At 44.0% G+C, this 25,354-nt stretch overlaps 1 protein-coding gene across 3 annotated transcripts in view; it reads right to left on the reverse strand.

Moving 5' to 3' along the window:
• Nucleotides 1–802: 802 nt before the first annotated feature.
• TRAF5 (TNF receptor associated factor 5) overlaps nt 803–25,354 on the reverse strand; it is a 47,252-nt gene continuing 22,700 nt past the window's right edge. Inside the window, exons 2-11 of one of the 3 annotated variants that reach the window (XM_006089912.3) lie at nt 20,321–20,539; nt 19,359–19,416; nt 16,745–16,846; nt 14,152–14,316; nt 13,204–13,281; nt 12,799–12,873; nt 10,096–10,188; nt 5,803–5,943; nt 4,193–4,361; nt 803–3,138 (exon numbers count right to left, since the gene is read on the reverse strand). In XM_006089912.3, the coding sequence (XP_006089974.1) occupies nt 2,561–3,138; nt 4,193–4,361; nt 5,803–5,943; nt 10,096–10,188; nt 12,799–12,873; nt 13,204–13,281; nt 14,152–14,316; nt 16,745–16,846; nt 19,359–19,416; nt 20,321–20,538 (1,677 nt within the window). In that variant the 5' untranslated portion in view covers nt 20,539 and the 3' untranslated portion in view covers nt 803–2,560. Of the gene's footprint in view, nt 3,139–4,192; nt 4,362–5,802; nt 5,944–10,095; nt 10,189–12,798; nt 12,874–13,203; nt 13,282–14,151; nt 14,317–16,744; nt 16,847–17,016; nt 17,258–19,358; nt 19,417–20,320; nt 20,540–25,354 lie in introns of those variants that run through there. The other 2 variants (XM_023754786.1, XM_023754785.1) reach the window with 2 other exon arrangements.

Genomic DNA, 25,354 nt, shown 5'->3' on the forward strand with positions numbered 1-25,354 from the left:
AGGACTTCTAAGTTTAGATGATCAGTGCGTACTTGGATATAGGAGTCTGCAGCTTAAGCAAAGGCCAGGGTCAGAGATACGGACAGAGGAGGGAGGAGCATGGGGGTGGATAATGATTCAAGAGTCAGCTGTGGGTGCACAGGGAACACTACTGTTCTCAGGGTGGCATTTGGTCCTACGGACATTCCTTTCCCATCTCCCTTGTACTTGCCCTACCTCTGAACATGCCTTCTCTGAACATGCCTTCTCCAACCATTTTCTAAAAGAAAAGAGGTAGTCGGCATCGGCAGTGTCTGAGGGACCACACAAAGGGTTGGTATCTCCTGTTTACTTGCATCCAAGGCTGGCCCTATGAGTTGAACTTGGCTGTGACTATTTCTTCTTTCTCTGAACACAGGATATTTGGAAATCAGGGTTTTGAACTCAGATCTGTTAATATGCATTAGTATGACCCCACTTCCACACCCTACTTCAATCCTGCACATATATTTCTCAAGGTTAATGCCCCCTTTATGCCTAGTGTATTGTTTTTTCTTCACCAGGAATTGATATAAAATAAAAATGTAAATAAAATTGGAATCTTATTGACATAGATTAAAATGATTTCATATTGTAAAAGAGGAAAAAATATTTTACATGGATCTGCCTCTTTAAAACAAAAATTATAACTCTTATTTTATAGGAAAGGAGGGTTTTTACTCTAGAATACCTCATTTTGTGATCACTGTTTCAATGATGAAGGGATTACGAATTGGTAAGCAAACCATGCCATCACTTATACTTTTTATGTGGAGAAGTTGGATAAAACACAAAACTAGTATTTTAATAAATTCACTTTAAAATGTTTTTCACATCATCTACTTAAAACTAGTTACAACGATATGATCTCCCACTCCCCAGGAATACGGAGTGATCTTGAACTTGATTAGAAACACTGAAAACGAACACAGAGAACCACCTGTGTGGTCTAGAGGAAGCTTCCTGAGTTTGTCTGATCTGACATGTTGACCATCGACTGTACCAGGGTTTACCAGCATCTACAGTGTAGTTCTTGAGTGTGTTTCTATTGTGAACTTATTTCTTTGAATTTAACCCTTTGAGACGATTTCTGCACTTTAGTTTTTTAGCATCTTGAAAATTTCACAGAAGAGATTAAGGAAGTTTCAGTTATTCCAGAAGCCACGGGTATAAATCATACATCTTCTTCAGGTTAACTGTTCAGTTGAAAGGTGCATGGTCATCGCCTGAGTGAGCTGCGCTGAGTGTCCCTCAGCCGGTGGCACTTGTCCTTGCAGGATCAAGGGAGCCAGGCCACATGGGGGGGGGTGTGGTGCTCAGTTGCATGAGAACGAATTAGGGCTCAGGCAAACTGGGTATTTTTTGTTAACCTCAGGTGTATCAAGAGTCAGTAGGATTCAATCTTGACTTGAATATACACCTTCAGACCCATACAGAAAAATGATAAGAACATAATCACTTCTGTTCTTCACAGAATACTTAGGATTGCAACAAGAAGAGTCACAAGTTTATATAAATACCCATTTTCATACCAATCTATGAAATAAAAATTTCCTCAAGAAGAATGGAGAACTGTTTTTAGCAATCAGTTTTGGATCGTAGTGCTTCTGACACCCATGGGAAATTGTAATGATGTCTTCCCTAGGTTTTAAATTCCTCATTCATTTATGACATTTTCTCCATCATATACTAAATTCTGCCCATCCTCACATTAATTTACTGTTATTACCCAAATACTTTTAAGTTATTTGTATACATATACATACATATATATACATTAAGTTGAACCTTATTAAACTCTTAATATTTGTTTTTGATCTATAAAAACAGTTTTCCATATGGTTGACCCTAACAAAATCTGGACTTTAGTTGGATGTTTATATCTCCTTTTTTATATGCTATGTGGTACTTTCTTCTTTATTTCAGCAGGGAGAATGAAGATGCCTACTCTTGTCACCACTTATGCAGCCTTCAAAAAATTGTGTCTGCTGACTACTGGTGACTTTCATGAAAATATTTAGAGGTGTAGTAATTCAGGATCTGACTCAAAAAACGTCTGTTCCAACTGGACATACTGTCTTGCAATTACACCATCCATCTACTGATCTGGAACAATCCACCTTAGAAGATGGCTTTTGTAGGCATATGGTCAAGTCTAGAACCAGCAGACCAAATACCAAGCATTTTCAACTGGGAATTCTACACCTGTGTCCTCATTGACATTTAACATAGAGTGCCTACCCTCAGACCCCATGCTAAGCACCAGCAAAAAAGAGATGTCCCAGACCTTGCTTTCAATAAACTTTCAAGAGATAGAAAAATATAAATAAGAGGATATCCTAAGTACTTTAACTTTCAAACTGGGAAAGAGTTAAATGTAAAAAGAAGACAGCACTTAGAAAGTTTTAAACTGACTTCAAACGCTAAGGGCAAAGGCCAAATACAAATGTGGACTGAGTTGAAATTTAGTCACCGCGCTAACCAAAGGTTTCCTCCACGGTCTTGGACCCAAGAAGGCCTCGTATCCCCCCAGAAACAGTGCCTAGAGCTCCTCCAGGTCAGTTAAATCCACTGCCACTTTCAAGAAGATGGTGTCATCTTTAATGTAGGTGTTCTTGGCATTCTCCAAAGTGGAGTGAGCCACGAAGCGCGGACAGCCGGAGGCAATGTTCATCTCCCCGTCGGGGCGTTTAAAGCTGCTGCTATTGGGGTCAGCCTTGAAGGTCTCCATAATGTGGTTCTTTTTGCCACTCTGGTCCAAAAGCATCAGGGTGACCCTCTGCCGGAACGGCCACTGCAACAGTGAGTCAAACTCCCCTCGCATCACCACAAAGTACAGCGACAGGTGCGTCCCCTTCCCGGACCCGTCCCCGTTCAGGTAGGCTCTGGCACAGAGGCGGTAGCCACACCGGCTGGTGTAGAAGGGCTGGCTGAAGATGGACACCGTGTGCCCGTCCAGCGCCTCCCTCTTCTTCATCGCATAGTCAGTCACCTTCCAGATGAGCTTTCCATTGTAGCAGGCGCCTTCCAGCAGTTTGAATCGCTCTTCATTTTTATTCAGCTGTGCTTTATGAATATTAATGTGGGCATCGTGTTTGTTCGTCTCCCCTTCCAGAACAACTGCAAACAAACAAACAGATGCTGTAAGGCCTGAGTTGTTTTTAGAATTTGCCCAAAGTGGAATTTTGCTATCTGAAAAGAACCGATAAAATCTTGACATCCTAAAGATGAAGTGAATTCGATGTCCGCCAATGGACCATTTGTATTACTAATAGCAACTCCGTGAATCTCATGTCTTGGCAAGAGTGGCGCCAAGCAAACTTGCATGTGTCCTCTTGACCCGAAACTCACCCACGTGTAGAGAAGACACTCAGCATTCAACTAACGTGTGTGAGCCTGTGAGCCCCCCGTTTTCAAACCGGGATGCTTTTAAACAACCAAACCCTCTTATGTTTCTCTGTACAACGCTGCCTCGAGCAAGTCTATCGGCACGGCACCAATTTCTCAGCAGCATTTGCTCACTTCCTATCTCTGTCTCACATTTTGGGAATTCTGGCAATATATTCAATTTTTCATTACATTTGTGAAGGTGATCTGTGATCAGCGATCTTTGATGTTACTAGGGTAAGAGCCTTCATCCAGCAAAACGATGACGACTCACTGAAGCCTCAGATGGCAGCATTTCTTGGTGAAGGCATGTACGTTATTTTTTTTTCAGACAACTCTATTGCACACTTAATAGACTACAGTATAGTGTAAATGTAACTTTTATATGTCCTGGGAAACCAAAACATCTGTGGCTCACTTCATTGCGATACCTGCTTTATTGCAGTGGTCTGGAATCAAACCCGCAGTATCTCCAAGGTTTGCTTCCACTTCAAACAGTGTTCCGACCACATGTTTTTCTTAGCTTTCTCATTATTTTCCACTCATCATTCCCTTGTTCCTGGCATTTCCTGGCCCTTTTCTACCCTTTGCCTCTTTTGGCCCCCATTATGGCTCTTCATAATTTTTGCCTGAGTAGCCAGAATATCATGCTGTTCTGTTTTGCAAATACCAGATTCAACCAGTTTCTCCTGGACAGCTGTGACTCCATTTGGCCAGGTGTTTGCTTGTTTCATGAACACATGCAGACAAGAGTCATCAAAAGGGAAGTATAAAATATTAGACATACCTAATCTTTGATCATTGCTTTCTAGCAGGGTAATTTTCTCTTTCACTGTATCAATCGCTTCCACCAAAGGCCTCAGATCCAATTTATTTTGTTGCTGGTTTGCCATCTGTAATAACTGACGCACCTGAGCTTCTAGCCAAGCCGACTTGTCAATGTGACTGGCAAGAACCTTTCAGTACAAAATGGACATTAATATCTTAGTCAATTGATATCTTAGTAATTCATCAAGATGCAATTTTCAATTCAAACATTTCATATTAATCAATTAATGAAATGAAAACTACATAGTCCAAACAGAAAATTCAATGAGGATGCAGAGAGATTAACCACCTATATCTTCCTCGTCCTCGTCCTCGTCCTCCTCCTCTTCCTCCTCCTCTCTACCCCAGCTTCTCTTTACCTGATTTCTACTCCTCTCTCAATTTCTCTCCACTTAGTTATCTAACCTCTCTTTAGATCTCTGGTCTCATGTTGTCTCTCCTCTTACCTATCACTGCCTTCTTAGAAGCTACCCTCCGAATTCACTTCTGTTCTGTGAGAAGGCAGAGAAGGAGCTGGAAGTCAGCCACCTGTTCTGGCCTGAGCACTACAGGTGTACACAAGTGCCCTGAGATGAGGCCTGACCTTCTGATTGCTCTCTTTAAATGGAAGAGGTTAAATACAACTAAAACTATAGTTCCCTCCCCAGTGCTTTAATTCTGACTTCTCACTGTGTTAGAAAAGAATTTAAATGGTAACATATAATGCATTTCATTTTCTCAACACACACACACACACACTGTGCTGACAAAGTATGCAAACTATATGGCCTGCATCTTCTTGGATCCAAATTTCAAAACTATTGCCCATACCACATGTCTTTTTGACTATAAATGTTATTATTTTATAATCACAATAAAGACATTATTCATTAGGAATTTATTTATGGTTATTTCACATTCATGATTTACAAATAATTTTGCTATATCTGAGTGGTATTTAAAGCATTTTCTTCCCAAGAGAATTAATAGTTTCACTTTGTTGACTATAAAATGCAGAACTATAGATGTTCTCAATGAACCAAGTGACTAATATTGACCCAACATGAATTAAAACCCTAAATGCCATAAATGACATGAAAGAATTAATGTTAAATTTACTGATGTTGCTAAATGTACTGGGGTTCTGTAAAAGATCTTTATTCTTACAAAATACATACTGAAGTATGAGGGGTAAAATGCCACAATATATGCAGCTTATTCTCAACTGGTTCGAAAAGAACAAAGGGAGAGGCCTGACTGGCGTGCACAGTGGTTAGAGCATCGGCCTGCAGACCAAAGGGTCGCAGGTTCGACATTTGGTCAAGGGCACATACCTGGGTTGCAGGTTTGACCTCTGGCCCCAGTCAGGGCGTGTGCGGGAGGCAACCAATCGATGTGTCTCTCTCACATCAAAGTTTCTTTCTCTCTCTTTCTTTCCCCCCTCCCTTCCTCTCTTCCACTCTCTCTAAAAATCAATGGGAAAAATATCCTTGGGTGAGGATTAACAACAAAAAAACTGATAAGAGAAACCCTCACTGCCAATTAATTGAAGTCTAAATCTTGGCTATGAGTAGCAAGGTCATTTCTCACCTGGATGTTTGAGAGGAAGTTTCCATTTTTGCCAAACAGCTGTGTGAACTGCTTGAACTCCTTTTCAAATTTCTTTACAGTTTCTGCTAGCTGCTGGATTTTACTTTCTTTCCGTTCTAGGCTCTTATACAAGTCAGAAATCTAGTAACAGGAATGTGAATGAGGTCATTTAAATGCAGGCATACATATTAAAATAAATATACTTCTAGGAAAATATTGCAGGTAAGAAAGTGTTTTGAGGAAAACTATATATATGTGTATATATATGTGTGTGTGTATGTATATATTTCTAGGAAAATATTTACAGGTAGATTCCTATATAATTCTAGGAAAATACTTGCAGGTGCTTTGAAAAATACCTGATCCACAGATTTCTCATCAGCTTTTCCTATGCCTAACCCGCTATTATGGTTCATCTAATGATAGTGACATCACGTGGCTGAATTTACTGAACTGGTTCTCTTCATTCACTCAATATGCATTTATTACAGAACCACAGTTGCTGGTCACCATACCATGTTAGAGGCCATGTGCATAGTATCAAAGTAATAGCTGAAATTTGCTGAATGTCTGTCATTGCCTTATAATTCATGAGCTCTTTTATCCTCAAAGAACCCTGTAAGTCGGGTATGAATATCAGTCCTATTTTACAGATGACAAAACAGAGGAACAGAGAGTTTAAGTAATCTGCCCAGCACAGAGCTAGCCAGTGGCAGGCAAAATGCACTACTCTCTCAGAATTCAGAATCTATTTGAAAGAAATAACCAAAAATCTAAGAGTGACCCTAGACAACTCTTCTCTCACCCTCATATCCACTCATTCAGCAATACTTGCCAACTTAAATTCCTAACACACAACAAAACAAACAAAATATCCATTTCTCATTTCATCTCATCTTGTTTCAGCCTTCATAACTTCCCACCAGGACTGTTACAACGGCGGCCTAATTGGTTCTACACGCTCCCTCACACATGTGCCAAAAGGGTGTCTATGGGAGCCGGGACTGGCATGGATCCCATGGCCACTGTAACCCCAGCAACGGGCCTGGCATCAGTAGGTGCCTGATAAATATTTGTTGAATGAGTGAATGAATGCTTCTTGTCTTTAATCTTTTTCTCCAATGTATATTCCATATGGTGTCCACAATAATATGAAGAGACAGATCTGGTCTTGTCACCCCCACTTACCTATCTCTAGTGGCCTTTTACAGGCCATCCAGGGCCCTACAGTCTTGCCTGGCTGCCTTTTCAGCCTCATGCCCATTCACATTTCACATGCGCCCTGCCCAGTGAGACTACACAACTTCTATTTCCCATCAAGCCTTGGTCTCTCAGACACTTCCTCCTCCATCTAGAAAGTACTGCTTTCTCAGCCTCCACTTAAGAGCATATCCTCTCAGAACTACATTTCCTTACTAGGACCACCTACCCAGGCCACCTCACAAGTTCCATGACACTCTGACCATAATCTAGTGTATAACTTACCTTCATTACTCTTACTGCTTTTTGTTGTTATTGCTGTTGTTATTTAGGTTTTTTTTTTTTCTTCATTAAATTGTTGGTGCTACATCTCATTTCTTTATCCCCAAAGACTCACAAAGTGCCTGGCACACAGAAGGCATTATGAATGAATGCACAAATAGCTTTAAACAACCATCTGATCTCTGACCCAGAATCTACTAAGATCCCGAGAGCTGACTTCCACCTATGCACCAGGCTTATCTCCCTGAACAAGAGCAAACTCAGGAGTCTCCCTACCCTCACTTCTAACCTGCTCCTGACCACTACCATGTTCCTTGCCTTCTAAGCTTGCAGGATCCCAATCCAATCTCTGAATGTTTCCCAATACACTCTTCCTATCCCCACTGACACAGCCTTGATCGATCCTTCCCCATCACCATCACCTTTTCCAGCATCTTGTCTCCAACTAATATTGAAATGCTGTGCTAAGAGCTTAAATACATTACCTCTTAACCCTCCCACAACCCCATTTTACAAATAAGGAAATTGGGGAAGAGAGAGGTTAACACTCCGGTGTGGGGTGAATTTCCCGCCAAAATATAAGATGGCTCTGTCTTTTGGTTTTGTTCCATCCACCAAAAGGGTGGATTACAAACAAATATTTGGTAATACGCAGTTACAATCGGCCCGAGTTTACACGTTTCCCGCACTCCACCGCAAATCTATATGAACCGAGTTAAAGACGGCTCCCGCGGAGTACGCGCAATTCACGCGAGCCGACTTAACTCGTTTCCCCCACTCCAAGTGTTAAGCAGCATCCTCAAACTCATGGGACTACTGGGAAACCAGTCCTGGAACCCAGGCATTCTGGCACAGAGCTCTCGCTCATCGATTTCTGGCTCTACTGCTACACTGTCTAGTTTATTGCAACCCCTTCTGCCTGGTCCAGCTGTCCTCATTCTCTTCTCTTCTCTCCCTCTATCCATCCTCCATGCGACTGCCAGCTGTCTTACTTTTTAAAACCAAACAAACAATTAGCTGGCCAAGTATTTTTCCAATGGAAAAGCCTCCATTAGTTCCCTATTACTGACAAACATAGTTCACATTTTTGGCCCTCAAATCCTTTCTAGTATTAGGCAGAATATTAATGAGTGAAAAAATAACTGAATGCATCATGTTCAAACATGTCTTGGCTCACGTGGAAGGCCACTGCAATCTGGATCAAACAGACCACACTTCCGGCCATTCCCTGTCTCTCACTCGGGTATCTTTCCACCCCAAAAGCACATTTCCTTGAACCGTCAGCCTCTCTCATGCCTCCCTATGTTGGCACAAACTTTCCCCTTCTGGGATGTCCTCTTTCCACAACATTTTAACCGACAGACCTTCTCTTCCTTCAAGATGTAACTCTGATGTCCTTTCCCAACTCCCCTGGAGTATACTGAGGCAGCCTCCGAACCCAGAGACAGGGCACCCCCACAGCATGTCCTGTGAGGCTCGGCAACTTGCCTGTCTACATTTCTGTGAGTTCTTCCTCAACTCAGTGTTCCTAGCAACGAACACTGTATCTGACTTGTGGGAGGTGTTTGTTAAATGAATGGATGGATGAATGAGGCGATGATACAGAAAGAACTTGGGAATGGCTATAGGCAGCATGGTTTCTACCAAAGTTACAGTTTGATCAGTCTTTCTAATTTTCTCCGGGATCTGACCCTAGAACTCACACACCTACTTTAATCTGAACCCAGTCATCATAAAATAATCGATAAGAGAAAATCCAGCTCCCTGTCTGCAATAAATGGTGTTCTTCCCTACATGAGCTTGAAAAGTCTGATCCTCTGAGATGTGCTAATAAGACAATTAACTCTTACAATAATTACTCAATAAAATCATCATCTGCACACATACTTTCACTTGATAATCCCAACTCAGTGAACTAATGTGGGAAACTGATATAGGGTTAAGCCTCAGACTGACCTGCTGGCAAAGTCACAAACAAGTCCTAGCTTAGAGGGCACAGTCCTCTTAGCATAATTAGGCTTGACCTTATAACATTCCCTAGATCTTATCTGGGGAGCTAATGGGATGAGGAAGTGCAGGAAGTGTAACCATGGTCAAAACAAGTGAAACTCACAAGAACTGTGTAACTATGGTAACCACTACCTTGTTTACCTCTCACTATAAAAGCTTGGTGAGGCCTGAGCACAGTGGAAGTCTTTCCTCTTGAGTTGGACTTGCTCGCCTGGTCCCCCATATTCCCAAATTATCTTGTGTCTTTTCTATTTCATTTGTGTGCGGCTCCACTTCCAGACCCGAACCCTGAACCACGCAGGACGTGGAGGGAAACACTTACGACAAACTAAATATGTACGTGGGCATTTATCAGGTTGCAAAGCTTCTCAAAGGCAGGAGTTAGGACTTACTACAAAATACATAAACCCATAGTGCCTAAAAGAGATTGTCAACTGCTATTTCACGGTAATATAGGCTTCATTTAAAACATCAGGCACCTCCTAGGTGCCAGGTATCATTAACTAAAAGGTGTGTGGAGAGGCTACAGACAGGACTATGGGACATGGGTTTGAGATCGAATCCTGACACAAGTTACAAACACATCAAACTTTGAGTTACTTCCTCTGTTGAATGAGGATCTCAAAGGCATCTTCCACTTCTCATGTTCTACAATCCTATGACTCTGTCTGGCCACTTGATAGAAAAAGACCTACCTCCGGTCGACTTATACTGAAACAGAATATAAGAACACCAAGAATTGCAAATCCCAGCAATTCTGCTGCCCGCCTTTCATAGTTGAACCCTTGAATATTCATTTACCTGTTCTTCTAATTGGAAGTTCTTTTCTAAAATGAGAAGCATGTGGTCCCGTAAAGCCGAGTGCTCATGCTGCTTCAGGTTCCGCGGTTTACCCTTCAACATGAAGAGAAAAATAAGGCAGGTTGTGGAAAGTGTCCCCAGACGAGGAGGGACAGAACTTCGACGACGTTGCTTACTTGTCTCAAGGTGGGTTGCGGGGGAAATGGCCCTCCAGTCCACTTTCCAGCGTTAAGATTCTACAGTACCCATGAGACAATTTTAAACTTACAGGGGCAGAGAATCAGGCCGCTATCAAAACTCTCAATGCTGATTTCCTTCCTTGCCCTGAGAATAAAGGGTGGGGCAAAGTAGGTTTACAGTTGTGAGTACGCGAAACACAGAGTTTATGCTTGTATTATGTAAGATAAAGTTTTAGCGATCACGATTGCTAAAGGCTTCCTATTTATTGTATATCCGCAGGAGTATTCATGGGAGCGGAGGCTGGGAGTTTCCAGCCTTAGGGGCATAATTTCTCATGTTAATTTTATTTTGAGATTTGTAGAGTCTGAACAAAATTTCTAGGGATATTGTGTAGGGGGTTGAAGTTTGTGTGCTGCTTGTGGGTGAGCTCCAAGAGGATGTCACTTTCCGAGTCATCTCAAACTCTCTTATCTGTTTCGTTCCTCTCCCCGGCTGCCTAATACAGCCATGAGGACTGAGAGCGCTAGGCGACCAACCTTTACGTGAACATCCCCACATGAGTCAATTATTAACTTTTGTTCTTAATCCTCACCCAGGGATATTCTTCCATTGATTTTTAGAGAGGGTGGAAGGGGGAGGGAGAAACACACAGAGAGAAACATCAATGTGAGAGACATCAATTGGTTGCCTCCTGCACGCCCCTGATTAGGGCCGGGATCAAGCCTGCAACTGAGGTACGTGCCCTTGACTGGAATCAAGCTTGGGGACCCTTCAGTCCCCAGGCTGACGCTCTATCCACTGAGTCAAACTGGCTAGGGCAGGAGTCAGTTATTTAATTACAGTTGAATTGGACTTCCCTATGGGGCTCCTGTACATCGTGAGAGATACCTCTGATACCTCTACAGAGATTCTTAGTTGCCTAAGAATACCCAAGGTTAGAGCTGGAGGAGGATGTGACCCTTATCTTTGGAGCCAAGTAAGTTCAGGTTCTCATTTACCCAGCAAAGGTTTTGTTCAGACCTTCAGAAAGCAATTCCAATTGAAAAACCAGCCACCCCCTACGCCCATCATTATACGGACCCTTTTCTTTAGCCTAAGTTCTCTCAACCCTTAACCTTTAGCTCCACCTTGAGGATTTCACAAAACAGCTCAAAGAAAGTCAGCCTCTAACCTTAAAACAGGGAAGTCTGGATTTCCAAAGAAAACTCACTCAAGTCCACCATTGCAAAGCGAGGAGGCAGTGGGGCACAACAGGCCCCTGTTTGTACCTAGTACAGTCCAGGTCTGCAAGGTGGCCCTGGATGGGATCCTCTGGAATCCCGCCGCACTACACCATAATAAGACAATCCGTGTATTGGTAAGGGTGTCCGAGTTACGGCACCATCATGTTGGTGGTGAAAATGGCACCAGAATGTTACCAATGACGGGACCTTGGTTCGGCAACATCAGTCCTTGAATTCTGGCCAAGGAAGAATTCAGAGCCAAGACTCAAACTATAAGGGAGAGTTTATTTAGAAAGTCACAGAGGTAGAAGAAATCGGCTCAGGAAACAAGAGACAGAGACAAAAGAAGGGCCCTTTGAGCTCAGGAGAAAGAGAGAGGTCAGGAAAATGTACTTGGGGGAAAGGAGGTGGGGAAGGCGTAAGTGTGCTCTACAGAGAGAGCCGCTATTCTTATATTCCTATTTATTAATTATTGTGTTCTTTGCCATACGAACAACTGTAAACCTACTTTTGCCCCACCCTCCATATGACTGTGGGCTAAGTGTAATTATTATCATCTTTCAACTCTTCCCATAGAAAACCTATCTTCTGGCTGAACTAGCTCCCGACCAGTTCTAAGCTAGGTTAGTTCTCCCTCCTGCTAAGCACAATTCCATTCTTCTATCACCATCCTGTTATCTATCACAGGCTGAAGGTATGCAACCTAATTCTAATTCCAGCCCAAGCAAATTTATTGCCCTCACAATCACTGCAAAGTGCCTCTATTACCAATAAAAGCACATCTTAGGGATTCTGGGTGATCCATGAATTCGAAGCAAACATTTGTCATCGATTTCCCTTCTGTTTAGGGTTGGCCCCTTGGCCGGAGAATAAATCCCTTCCCCAGCTTTGGTACTGATGTAAATTCTAGAATACAACCCAATTGGAAGTTTGGGCCTAACTATAAAGACGATTTCTTTCAGAGCTGGAAAGCAATTCTGTATTTCATGCCCTGGAAAGGTAAAGGTAAACCCTACCCCTTATAGCAAAGACAAATATATACACACAAATATAAATATATATACAAGTATATATTTACATATATAGTATATAAGTATATATTATACCTATTTAAGTATAGATTACATATCTCCTGTTGGTTCTAGGTCTCTGGAGAACCATGACAAATACAATTCCCAGTCTTAAAGTTCTCATAAGTGAATGTCCTTTTGCATCCCGGACGGAACCGAAGAGTACAAGGAACTCACCCAATGAATTATACAGCAGAATGTAGAGGCAGAAACAGAGAGGCGCTCCATACCTTTACAGGACAGCCATAGTGCTTGAAAGGACAGTCTTGTTCCGCTTCAGGACACACAGCCAGGTGTTTATCCACCTACGAAATGGACAGCCTCACGTTACAGAAATTCACCGGCCATTTTCCAACTGTCTGGTGTAACTGCAGCAAGCAGGGAGCCAAGGGAGGCTTAGGAAGAAGGGCGGGAACAGGAGAAGGAAAGGCGATGCTGAGGCTTGGTGGAGGGAGCGCTATGGTGAAAACGGAGGAGAATTCTCGGGAAATGAGAGGGGAAGACAGAGACATGGTTATCATGGGTTTGGTTTAAGCCTGGGGCCTTCGCGTAGGCGATTTTGTCAGACACACCCCATCACGACTGCTAAAACTTTATCTTACATGAAATCTACTGAGAGAATTATTTACAGTTACCTCAGCTCTGGGAATCATCTGCACACACTTGTTGGGACAAGGTACTGGGTACTCGGGGCACACGCTTTCTTCATGATTCTGAAACAGAAAAAGCGTGATGACACCAAGCCACCTTCGCTTTCAAGGGTTCCCTTTTATGCCCTCAGAGTGTTTATACACATGTCTCTTTGGGAATCTATGTATGTGGCTCACCGTCAGGAAGGTATGGCCCACTTCCAGAAAGGATTGCATATAGACGGCCGCTTTCTTGGTATAAAGCAGCGGTTCTCAACCTGTGGGTCGCGACCCCTTTGGCGGTCGAACGACCCTTTCACAGGGGTCGCCTAAGACCATCCTGCATATCAGATATTTACATTACGATTCATAACAGTAGCAACCTTACAGGTATGAAGTAGCAACGAAAATAATTTTATGGTTGGGTCACAACATGAGGAACTGTATTTAAAAGGCCAGAACGTTGAGAACCACTGGTATAAAGGGATTCAGTTCCATTAAATTTCCCAGTTATTCCGAAAGAAAGTCGGAGGGCACAGGACTCCAGAGGGCAGGCTGTGGGAGTCATCAGTGCGGCTCCTCTGGCACAGGTGAAAGGTACCCATGCTCTTGTTTTATGCCCACAGCCAACCTCCCCGGTCAGACCACAGCATCCTGAGGATAGACAGTACCGCCACCTCCTTGGGACCCATCTCTAGCATCCCTCCTTGCACACTCATCCTCAGCAGGTGTTCAAACAACATTTTTGCCCATGATAAACGAGTACAGTCCTACCACCAAGAGGGCTTTTGTTTCTTACACAACTTCTCTCACATAAAGTTATTCTTTAGACCTAGTATTTCTGTACAAAAATAAATCCAGAAAGGTGGGCTTCTGGTAGCCCATCTGATTCCCTGTGATCACTCAAGCAGAATTTAGCCCCCTAAAGGTGAGGAATTTTTTTTTTTTTTTTACCTGTAGATTGATGACTACCACCTCCTTTTTGCAATAGAGGCATTTTTCCTCTCGAAATTGGCAGTCTGCGCTCAAGTGCTCTTTCAGATCTTTCCGCAGGACTGGCTGCCGACAGCTCTCATTGGAACACTGCACAGCTTGAAATAAGCACTGTTGAAGGTGGTCCTGGGACAAACACATAACAGGGCGGTGGGAAGGGAGGCGCTGAAAGGCCTAGAGGGAGCGCTAGGGGGCGCTGGGGGGAAGGACAGCTGTGCCTGCAGGCTCTGAGTGCTGAACAGAGGGCTGCTTGGACCCAGGCTCTGAAAGCCAGCCTTGCCAGGTGGGAATTAGGAGGAGGGGCGAAGGTGGGGGAAGAAGGAGGAATAACGAGTTTTAGTTTAGATTACCTAGGAACGTGCTCATATTCTCAGGTTAGTTCTTGAATATTTCCTTAAGGCTTGCCAATGAATTGACCAGACCTCAAGAATAGTTTTTATTTCTTTTGTGCACTCTTTATCCCCACCCCTAGCACCAGGCACTATTTGCAGATGGTAAAAGCCAGGACAGAGGGGGGGGGGGGGGGGCGGGAAGGGGAAGAAAAGAAGGGATTAAAGGAAGAAAAGGGAGGGAGAGGAAGCTGGTCCAGAAGTGGTCAAGAAAAGGAGGTAGAGGACATATAGGATCCACGGGCCCCCGAGGAGCTGGGAATGGCCAGTCTTACAAGGTCAGGAAACGTTTTCAACTGGAATATAGGAGACTAATGACATTAACAGTGTTCATTCCAGTTGTCTGCACATTAGAGATTTATGAAAACAGGCATATTTTAATAGGACCTTTGAGTGACTGTAAATTACTGTGATTCTGACAAGTTATCAAAATCTTAATGAGGTTGTCTGCCTGAAAAATCCTTTAAAACAGGGTCGGAAAGCTATGGGCCTTGGGCCTACCGGGCCTGCTACTTGTGTTTGTAAATAAAGTTTTATTGGAGAACAGCCACATGCCTATCTATTTGTTCTCAGATGATCTATCCTCTAAAATGGGAAAGCTGAGCAGTTGTGACAGAGCCTGCAAAGCCTGAAATATTTACTGTCTGGCTCTCGGCAGACACAGTGTGCTGACTCCTTCTCTGAAGGAAAAAAGAGCAAAGTGTTTATCTATGGGAGATCAATCAATACACCTATTTTCCTCTGCCTCTGCTGGTAAGAAACAAATGGTGATGACAACTGAAATCCACATCTTGTCCAAAATTCACTGACGTTACCCTCAACTCATCAAAACAGTCAGCCTTCATCAAGACTCCGCTCTCTGCGAGACCCCCCACCCTGTCACACAAGGTGGGGAGAACAGTGAATGAGGGGAAATACGAAAGAAAGAGGTGAAAAGAAACCAGCCACTGTTCTCTAGAAGCTGATGATCTGGTCGCTAAAGCTGATCCCTGGTCCATTTGAGCCTCGTTTCCCTTTCAGGCTTAGCGACAACCCAAAGCTGGAAAGAGGCCCTGCTTGGGGACCTGACTATCTGACTATCGGAACCAGTGGCCAGGGGCTGTCATGGGAAAAACACAACCAAGTTCCGTGAGCCTCCAAAGAACTCCCTGGGCTAACAAGGAAATCATTTGCACATTTATAAGCTCAGTGCCTGCGGGGTCTGGAGGACTGACGGAGAAAAAAAATCACCTGAAACATATTCCAAAATGTGTGGGCGGGAGTGGAAACTCTCAGCAGCCCCCGAGCATTTTCTGGGAGCTTGGGATGCCTGAGCCTTATTCATTCGTCATGTGATCAAACCTGATAGGGGCCTGCCATGGCGGAGCCACATTCCCAGCCTGCATTTCACAAGCTTCCCTCCCGCTGGATGGAAGAGCCGGGTAGCAGTTTCACTCCATAGGAAGTGTGGCTCTTCCACAAAATACCACGTGCGGGCACGCACGTACAGTGCAATTGAAACTTTGTGGCCCATGTGCAGGAGTCGGTATTTTGTGGAAGAGCCGGTATTTTGTGGAAGAGCCACACTCAAGGGGCCAAAGAGCCGCATGTGGCTCGTGAGCCGCGGTTTGCCGAGCCGCAGTTTGCCGGCCACTGCCCTAGACCTTTTGTTTGCATCTCCTAACAATGCTTCACCTTTAAACTCCATCCTATCTCTGTTCTGATCTGTTTTCTGCCTTAGATCATAAATTCTAAGAGGCCAGGGCCCACAGCTGCTGGGAAACAACCACTCTGGCATCTGCAAATGCCTCCGGGCACTCATACCCTGGCTCCCACCCTGGGGACCCCAAATCCTTCACAGTTCCCCCCAAAGGACATGTCCTTGCTTAAGCGTTCCTTTTGCCCAGCATATCTCACATCTTCACTTTTGGATCAATGCCCCTAACCCACAATGTAAGGCCTAGTTCAGGTAGCAGGTCCTCTATGCCTTCCAGGTAGAACAAACCTCTTCACTCACATCTTAGCCCTTTGCATGCTGTGGGGCAGAATTTCTAGGTAGGAATTCTCTGAGGGCAGCCCAATGACCACCCCCACCCCATGCTTAGCCCAGTAACTATCACAAAAAAAAGGTGTTCAATGCACGTCACTGGAAATTGGCGAAGGCAAATGTTGTTCGTAATACCAACCTGGTATCGTCCCAGAATAGTCTTGGCATTACACCCAGGAGCATTTTTGCAATATACATATAAATTGAGGACTTCCCTTTTGCAGCAATTGTCTTTAAACACCTAAAAGATAAACATGATAGGTCTCACACCAAAGCTTTAGAGCAGCAAGAATTATTATTAACCTGGTCTTCAGGTTCATCTCAGAGGGCGGGTGGAAACTTCCAGACAGTGGTTGGAATGGAAACAGCAGATTCAGCATCATAAAAGGAAAAGCTGTCTCAAATACATACGTCTGACAGGCCGCTGAACATGCAAGGCAGGTAATCAATGTCCAGCACAGTAGGTTGCAGCTGGGAGAATCTCATGGTGCATTTGACCCCATATGCTTGAAGGTCAGGAGGTAGGGCTGTGGCTGAGGGTGATGTTTTCAGCTTCCTGTCCCAGCAGGTGGGTTTGTATTAGTCATCAAGTAGCGTCACTGAAGCGGTGCTGCCTTGCTATTTCAGCACAAACCAGGGGTTGGCAAATTTTCTCCATAAAGGGTGAAAGTAAATATTTTCAGCTCGGCGGGCCACGCTCCAATGGTCTCTGTTGCAACTATTCAACTTCACCATATACAATACTTAAATAAAGGGGCATCAGCTGTGTTCTAATCAAACATTATTTATGAACACTGAAATATAATTTTCACATGATGCATAACATTATTCTTTTAAAAAAATATTTTTATTGATTTCAGAGAGGGAGAGAGAGATAGAAACATCAATGATGAGAGAGAATCACTGGGGATACAGCCCGCAACTCAGGCATGTGCCCTTGACTGGAATCGAACCTGGGGCCATTCAGTCCGCAGGCCAATGCTCTATCCGCTGAGCAAAACCGGCTAGGACCATAACATTATTCTTTCTTTTATTAAAAATTTTTATTTTGAAATAGTTTAAGACTCACAATAAGTTGCAAAAATAGTACAGAGTTCCTGCCCTAACCAGTTTGGCTCAGTGGATAGAGCGTCGGCCTGCAGACTGAAGGGTCCCAGGTTCAATTCCGGTCAAGGGCATGTACCTTGGTTGTGGGCACATCCCCAGTAGGAGGTGTGCAGGAGGCAGCTGATTGATGTTTCTCTCCCATCGATGTTTCTAACTCTCTATCCCTCTCCCTTCCTCTCTGTAAAAAATCAATAAAATATATATTTTTAAAAAGTACAGAGTTCCAATGCACTTCTGATTTTTTCCAATGATTTAAAAATATAAAAACTGTTATTAGCTCACAGGCCATACAAAAACAAGTGGCTGGATTTGTCCCAACAAATCCCAAGCTGCCATATGCCACCCCCTGGCCCAGTGTTGAGGCAGGCACAAGTACAGCACTGCCCTATGCTCGGCCTTTCAGAAGGCATCATAAGAGCATAGAGAAGGAGCGTGTATCAGACAGGTGTTCAGGTCGGAGAGAAAACTGCCCAGATGGTGTGGTTCAATGGTTGAGCGTTAACCCATGAACAAAGAGGTCACCAGTTCAATTCCAGTCAGGGCACATGCTCAGGTTGTGGGCTTGATCCCCAGTAGGAAGTGTGTTTCTCTCTCATTGATGTTTCTATCTCTCTCATTTCCTCTCTCTCTAAAATCAATAAAAACAAATTTTAAAAAAATAAAGGAAGAAAACTGAGCATGGCCATGGCTTAGATACAACTAAGAGAACACGCAACCAAACAAACAAAATATAAAGAAGGCTTCGTCAAAATGAAAAACTTGTGCTTCAAAGGAAGCCATCAAGAAAGTGAAAAGATGACCCACAAAATGGGAGAAAAATATTTGCAAATGATATATCTGATCAGAGACTTGTATCCAGAATATATGAAGAACTCTTAGAACTCAACAATAAAAGACAAATAACCCCCTGAGAAAATGAGCAAGGGAACTGAATGGGCATTTTTACAAAAGACATATACAGATGGCCAGCCATAGGAAAACACGTTCAACATCATTAACCATTAGAGAAATGCAAATCAAAACCACAAGATATATCTTCATACCCACAAGGAAGGCCATAATAAAGAAGTCGGACAGTAACAAATCCTGGCAAGGACCAGGAGAAATTAGAACTCTCAGACATTGCTGGCAGGAATGCAAAATGGTGCAGCTGTTTTGGAAAACATCTAGTCTGGCAGGTCCTCAGAGTGTTAAACATAGTCACCATCTGACCCAGTAATTCCACCCCTAGGTATATACCCAAGAAACATGGACACGTTACAAGAAGATTTTAAGACATGTGAATTCTAGCTCGATAAGGCTGCTGTTAGACATAATAACCAAAGGAAGTATTCGAGATTAACCAGATGAGATAGTGGATTCCAGGAAACAGGATGTTTCATTTCTCCAAGTGACTCAGGAGAGCTGGAGCCGGGATAGGAAGGGGGGAAGGAAGAAGCAGGAGAAGAAACGTGGGAGTCAATAAAGACCCAAACAAGACTCTCAGACAGCGTCAGGAGTGGGGTCCAACCTGAGCCCTCAGCAGAGGAATATGGACCCCAGGGAAGGCCCCCTCCCGCTCTCCTGCTCCAGCATCGATGCCCAACCAGGACACTGGCTTCTCTATCAACTAGAGACTTGCTAACCCAAAGCAGTGGTTTTCTTACCTCATGAGATTTGATGACCTCCTTATCCACAGGGCAGAGCGGCACTGCATTTAATTCTCTGGAGAGAAAAATAACAAAAGAGCCAGAATTAAGAGTTGACCTTGACAGCTCTTCAGCACTCCGGCCATGCTCGGCCCCCTGACGTTCCCCGGAGCAGCCCAGGCCCTGTCTTCACTCATGCTATTCCCTCTCCGAGAAGACCCCCAGTGCCCCAATTCCAACACCTCTTCAGTCTGAAAAAAAACTCCCCTTCATTCCCAGGACGCAAATCAAATAGTGAGTCCCCCGGACAGAGCTGAATGCCCTCTCCAGTCCTTTGCTTATCACACTGTACCGCCGCCTGCCTGTCTGCTTCAATGGACTGGAACGTTCTAGAAGGCAGAGACCGGGTCCTGATCCACACTGGACCTCAGCTCTCTAACTCTGGACACTGGAGCTTAGTTTAGCAAGGTGCCTGGAACAGACGGGCACTGAATGAACGAGCCCATGAATGAATGGGCGTGTGCTGTAATGACCCCCTTTCTCAGCTGGGCAGGATACAACTTCCTTCCTGCCCCTCGATAAGCCCTAAACGCCCGCTTTTCTGTCTCTCCTGGCCCGCTCCCTCAACAGGGCATGAGCCAGGCTTTACAGCCACCCAGGAGCGAACAGCCCCCATGCCTGAGAGATTCCAGGCGTCACCGCTGCCTTAGGCAAGGAAGGGCAGGTGTCTGCAGGCCCTGGGGGAAACGCAGACTGGGCTTCTAGGTTTGTCCTCACATGCAAAGCAGGTGTGGTCTGGATTTTAACCAAAGGTGAGAATCAGTCAGCGAGTGGCAAAAAATGAAGATGGCTCCTCAGGGTCTCACAGGAGGGGCCTGGGAGAGCCCCTCCTCAGATTGATGGTTCTGTGGCCAACCACAGCCATCCCAGAACCACAATGACAGCTGAGAGGCCACACTTGACATTCAGAGCCCACTCACCTCAGGGCTAGGATGCAGTGCTGGCAGAAACGGTGCCCACATCCCGTCTGGTGGGGGTTGTGAAGCACCGAGTGACAGAAGGCACATTTGTATCGCTCTTCTAATTGCTCCACAAACCGGTACTCAGTGTGGGGCTCGAAGTCCAAGGAAACGGAGTTGCCGGAATTCTGGCGGAGGAAACCACAGGGGACACCTCCTTGCTCCTCGGGATAAGCCATTCTGGGGGTCAGGGGGACAGAAGGAAAACTGAGTGTGCACACACCCAAACATCTCCAGCACCAGTTCTACCTACTGAGCATCGCCCACGTGGTCACTCTGCTATGACCTTGTGGCCACAGTGACAACCGCCTGCCACTGGAGGGCTCCTGCAGAGGGTGAGCAGGTGGGAGCCTGGACCAGGTGTCTTCCGGCAAGATTCTAGAAGATTCAGCCCTTTGCCCATCCTCCCTTTAACAGGAACGCTAAATTATTCTGTCAGTTTGGCCACATGCTTGCACACGATCTAGCCAGGTGTTAACTACATTCTAAGCAAACTCCTGTTATGAATTCTCTTCCATTCAGTTGAGAGAATTGAAACAAACGTTTTGTTGACTTTTTTTTTCAGAATCAAGAACCACACACACCAACACATTGCTTGCAGTGTACAGTTAAGTCCTCACATAACGTCATCGAACGCTTCTCGGAACTGCCGCAAAACAACGGATCACAAAACCAATTTTACCATAGAGCAACTGATATAAACAAGAGTTCTTACAGCATCTCATCAACACTATAACAAAATGATGCTGTTATTCGAGGACCTGCTATATTATAAGTAGATAAAGCACCACCACCAACCCACATCATTTCTCACCTGAACTGAATAAGAACCCATTAAGCGCTTTCCCCGCCAATCCCATACAAAAGCCAGGGTGATAGTTTCAAAATGCAAGTGTGATTGCCGGTTATCTCCCCTCCTCGTTCAGTGGGTTCCAGGGGAAAAACCTTAATGCTGAGCAGTCTACAAGGGTGCATCCTCCCCACCCACCAGCATCCTGGGCTTCTGCCTCCCTGCTTTCTGCATTCTAGCCACGGGTGTTCTTTTAGTTCTTCTATTACATCATGCTGTCTCTTGCCACAGGGCCTTTGCACAAGCTAGTGCCTCTGTCTAGAGTACTTTCCACATTTCTTTCTAGTCCCCTTCACTTAGTTAACTCACATGCATGCTTCAAATTTCATTTCAAGCTTCATATTCTCAAGTAAGCTTGCTCTTCTCTCCCTGGCCTAACAGCAAGAGGCCACTCACCAGTCTTGAGAACATGCATGGCCCCCAGGGAGTGGCTAGGGGCTAGGGTGGGTGGGTGGTGTCACTGTATAATTCTTTTGAAAATTTTTTAACATGAGTGCATTACCTATTCAAAAATAAACGAACATATAAAAATAAAAACTAAACATCCACTGTTATATCCGTCATAAAACCAGGTTTCTTTCCTTCATAGCAAGACATGATTTGAAATTTGACACGTGTGTGTGTGTGTGTGTGTGTGTGTGTGTTTGATTTGTATCTGTGTTCCTCAATGGCACACGGATGGCATCTGGCCTTGTTCATTGTTGCATCTCCAGCTCTTAGCACTGAGCCAGGCTTGGAGAACAACAGAGCTATTTTTTTTGAATTTATGTTATTTAATTGATGTTATTTTGAAAACCCTCAACAGAGCGGCTGTAGTGACTGTTGACCTCTAACATAGTGGTTCTTAACCCTTTTTTGAGAAAGAACTTCCCCTTGCCTTTGAACATTTGATAAAAACTCTAGGCCTTCTCCCTGTACCATAGCACACACGCCTGATGTCTGGACCTTTAGGGGCCCTCTGAACCCACCAGTGTCCCCCAGGAATGCTGTTCCTTCAGGCACGGTGCCAGGAGCGGGGTCTGAAGATGTGTCTGGGAAATGGCTAATGAATGGGAAGCCATCTGGGTTGGTCCCTGGGGGCGATGTACTTCCACAGGCTGGAGTACAGGAAGGCTTGGCCTCGGCCTCCCTTCCTTTGGCTTGCTCTTGGGATTCCTCATGATGCTCTTGCAGCTGATGAGGTCAACTGGGTCAGGCAGCAGCTGTGTAGCCTGATCTGAAGGCGGCCCCATTCAACCCTCAGCTCTGCTCAGGCCAGCTGCCGGCCTGGCCTCTCTCACTGCCAGAGGGGTCTGCGTCTGGGGTGTGGCCCAGGTGCAGGGAGCAGAGGAAGCAACTGGCCTCTCTCAGCAAACAACACTTTCTCTCCAGAGGAGTCCAACAGGTCTGGGGATATATTTGTTTTTGTTCTGGGGTTTGATACTAAAGCCCCTCCTTTTCTCCTCTGCATGTGTTTCCTGCAGAACGTAGAGGGTGGTAGGTGATCAGTACAAGAGGGGACTGTTCCCCTTTTTAACATGGTTTATTCTTGAGATTTAACATGTTAGTTATGAAGACCAGCAGGCAAGCATAGCCCTGGAGTTACCTGCGCCACCCTAACAACCAAGACCTGCCTTCCTCTCAGAGAAGTGCAAGACCAGTTCCAAACGGCCCCTCTGCCCTGTGTTCTCTAGTCCGAGGGAGGTGGACAATCCACGCCCCATACCTCTCTCTCTCTCTCTCTCTCTCTCTCTTTCTCTCTCTCTCTCTCTCTCTCAGTCTCTCCTGAGACCAGGCTCATGTCTGTGTCACATGACCTCTAAATTTGGACTCAGAAATGCACCCTAAAGCAGCAGGGTGTCCGGCCCCCAGAACAAGGCAGTTGGATGTACAAAACTCAGTTCGGGTTCCCCTCCGCTACACTCTATCCTCTTTCCTATCATAAGAATTTAATGCACGCATCTGTGTGTCTGTCCATCTTTCTCTACAACAGCAATTCTCAAACATTTCTCTTAGGACCCCCCCCCCCTTTACACTCTTAATAATGAAGGAGCCAAAGACCCAGAAAAACCAGCTCAATAATAAAGAAGTAGAACAAAACTGGAGGATTGACGCTACCTTAATTCAAGACTTTCTATAAAGCTACAATAATCAAGACAGTGTGTACTGGTAAAAGAACAGACAAGTAGGTCAATGGAGGAGAATAGAGAGCCCAGAAATAGACCCGTGTAAATATAGTCACCTGATGTCTGATAAAGGAGCAAAGGCAATGCAATACGCAAAGACAGTCTTTTCACAAATGGTACTGGAACAACTGTAAGTTCACAGAAAGATGAGTCTAGACACAGACTTCACAGCATTCAGAAAAATTCACTCAAAATGGATCACAGACCTAAATGTAAAACGCAAAACTATTAAACACCTAGAAAACAACACCGGAAAAAACTTGAGTTTGGCAATGACTTCTTAGATACAACACCAGAGGCACAATCTATATAAAAATTAATAAGCTGGACTTCATTAACATTAAGTATTTCTGCTCTGTGAAAGATACCATCAAGAAAATGAGAAGATATGCCAGAGATTGGGAGAAAATATTTGCAAAAGATATGTAGGATAAAGAAATGTTATCCAAAATATACCTTACCAAAGAAGATATACAGGTGGCAAATAAGTATATGAAAAGATGCTCCATATCATATGCCATCATGGAAATGCAAACTAAAACAACAATGAATACCAGTATTCAAATGGCCAAAATCCAGAACACTGGTGAGGACGTGTAGCAATAGGCACTCTTATACACCGCTGGTAGGAATGTAACACTTTAGAAGACAGGGTGGCAGTTTCTTACAAAACTAAAGCTATTCTTACATCTGATCCAGCAATCATACTCCTTGGTATTTGCCCAAGAGGATTGGAAACTTATGTCCCTCTAAAACCCTGCACACGAATGTTTATAGGAGCTGTATTTATAATTGCCAAAACTTAGAAGCAATCAAGATGTCCTTTAGTAGGTGAATGAATAAAGTGTGGTACATACATTCAGACAATGCAATATTATTCTGCACTAAAAAGAAATGAACTATCAAGCCATGAAAAAACATGGAGGAATCTTCCATGCATGTTACTAAGTGAAAGAAGCCAATCGAAAAGGCTACATACATACTGTAGGACTCTCACTATATGACATTCTGGAAAAGACAAAACTATGGAGGCAGTAAAAAGATCAATGGTTGCCAGGGGTGAGAATGGAGGGAGGGGGAGATAAAGAGGGGGAGCGCTAAGGGTTTTTAGGGTCATGAAACTATTCTGTATGATACTACAATGGTGGACACATGTCACTATACAATTGTCCAATACCATAGAACAGCGATTTTCAAATTTTTTTTTTATCTCATGGTACACATAAACTAATTACTAAAATTCTGCGGCACACCAAAAAATATATTTATTGTTGATCTGACCAAAAAATAGGTATAATTTTCATTTATTCACACCAGATGGCTATTGTGTTGGCTTTGTCATTTTTTTATTTGACAAACTCTGGGAAAAGAGGTTAGTGCCCTGACTATATAGTCAGGTATTGCATGTTTTAAAAATTACTGTGGCACACCAGCATGCCTCTTGCCGCACACCGGTTGAAAATTGGTGCCACATAATGGCAAGCGTGAACCCTAATGTAAACTATGGACTTTGAGTGACAATGATGTGTTGAATGAAGGGTAGTGGAATGTGCCACCCCAAAATAGATCTGTAGAAGTTCAGGACATGCCACCCCAAAATATGCTGCATGGGTATATTGATTATTTTGAACTGTAGACACTTGAAAAATAATAGCAAATGCAGGAAGCAGCTTTCTCTGAATACCTTATCTGCTTAAAGACAGGTCCTCCAAGAATAGGAACTCAGTTATCACAAATCTCCTTTCTGAGAGTTTCATCAACCAGGGAAGATTGACTCATCACAGAAGAAGAAACTAGAAGTAGACACCCAGACAAACTTTGTTACACACTCTCATCTCCCATGTGTTCTTTTAAGGGCCCATTCATCTTTCCTAAAAATCATTTGCTCTCCCCCAAAAGGTCTACACAGATATACCCTTTCCTTATTAAAATGGTGTTCAAGCCTGAGTTCTAAGCCACCTTGGAGAGTTCTTCTTCTTT

The sequence above is a fragment of the Myotis lucifugus genome, unplaced genomic scaffold (genome assembly GCF_000147115.1).
Source record: "Myotis lucifugus unplaced genomic scaffold, Myoluc2.0 scaffold_65, whole genome shotgun sequence".
NCBI lineage: Eukaryota > Metazoa > Chordata > Mammalia > Chiroptera > Vespertilionidae > Myotis > Myotis lucifugus.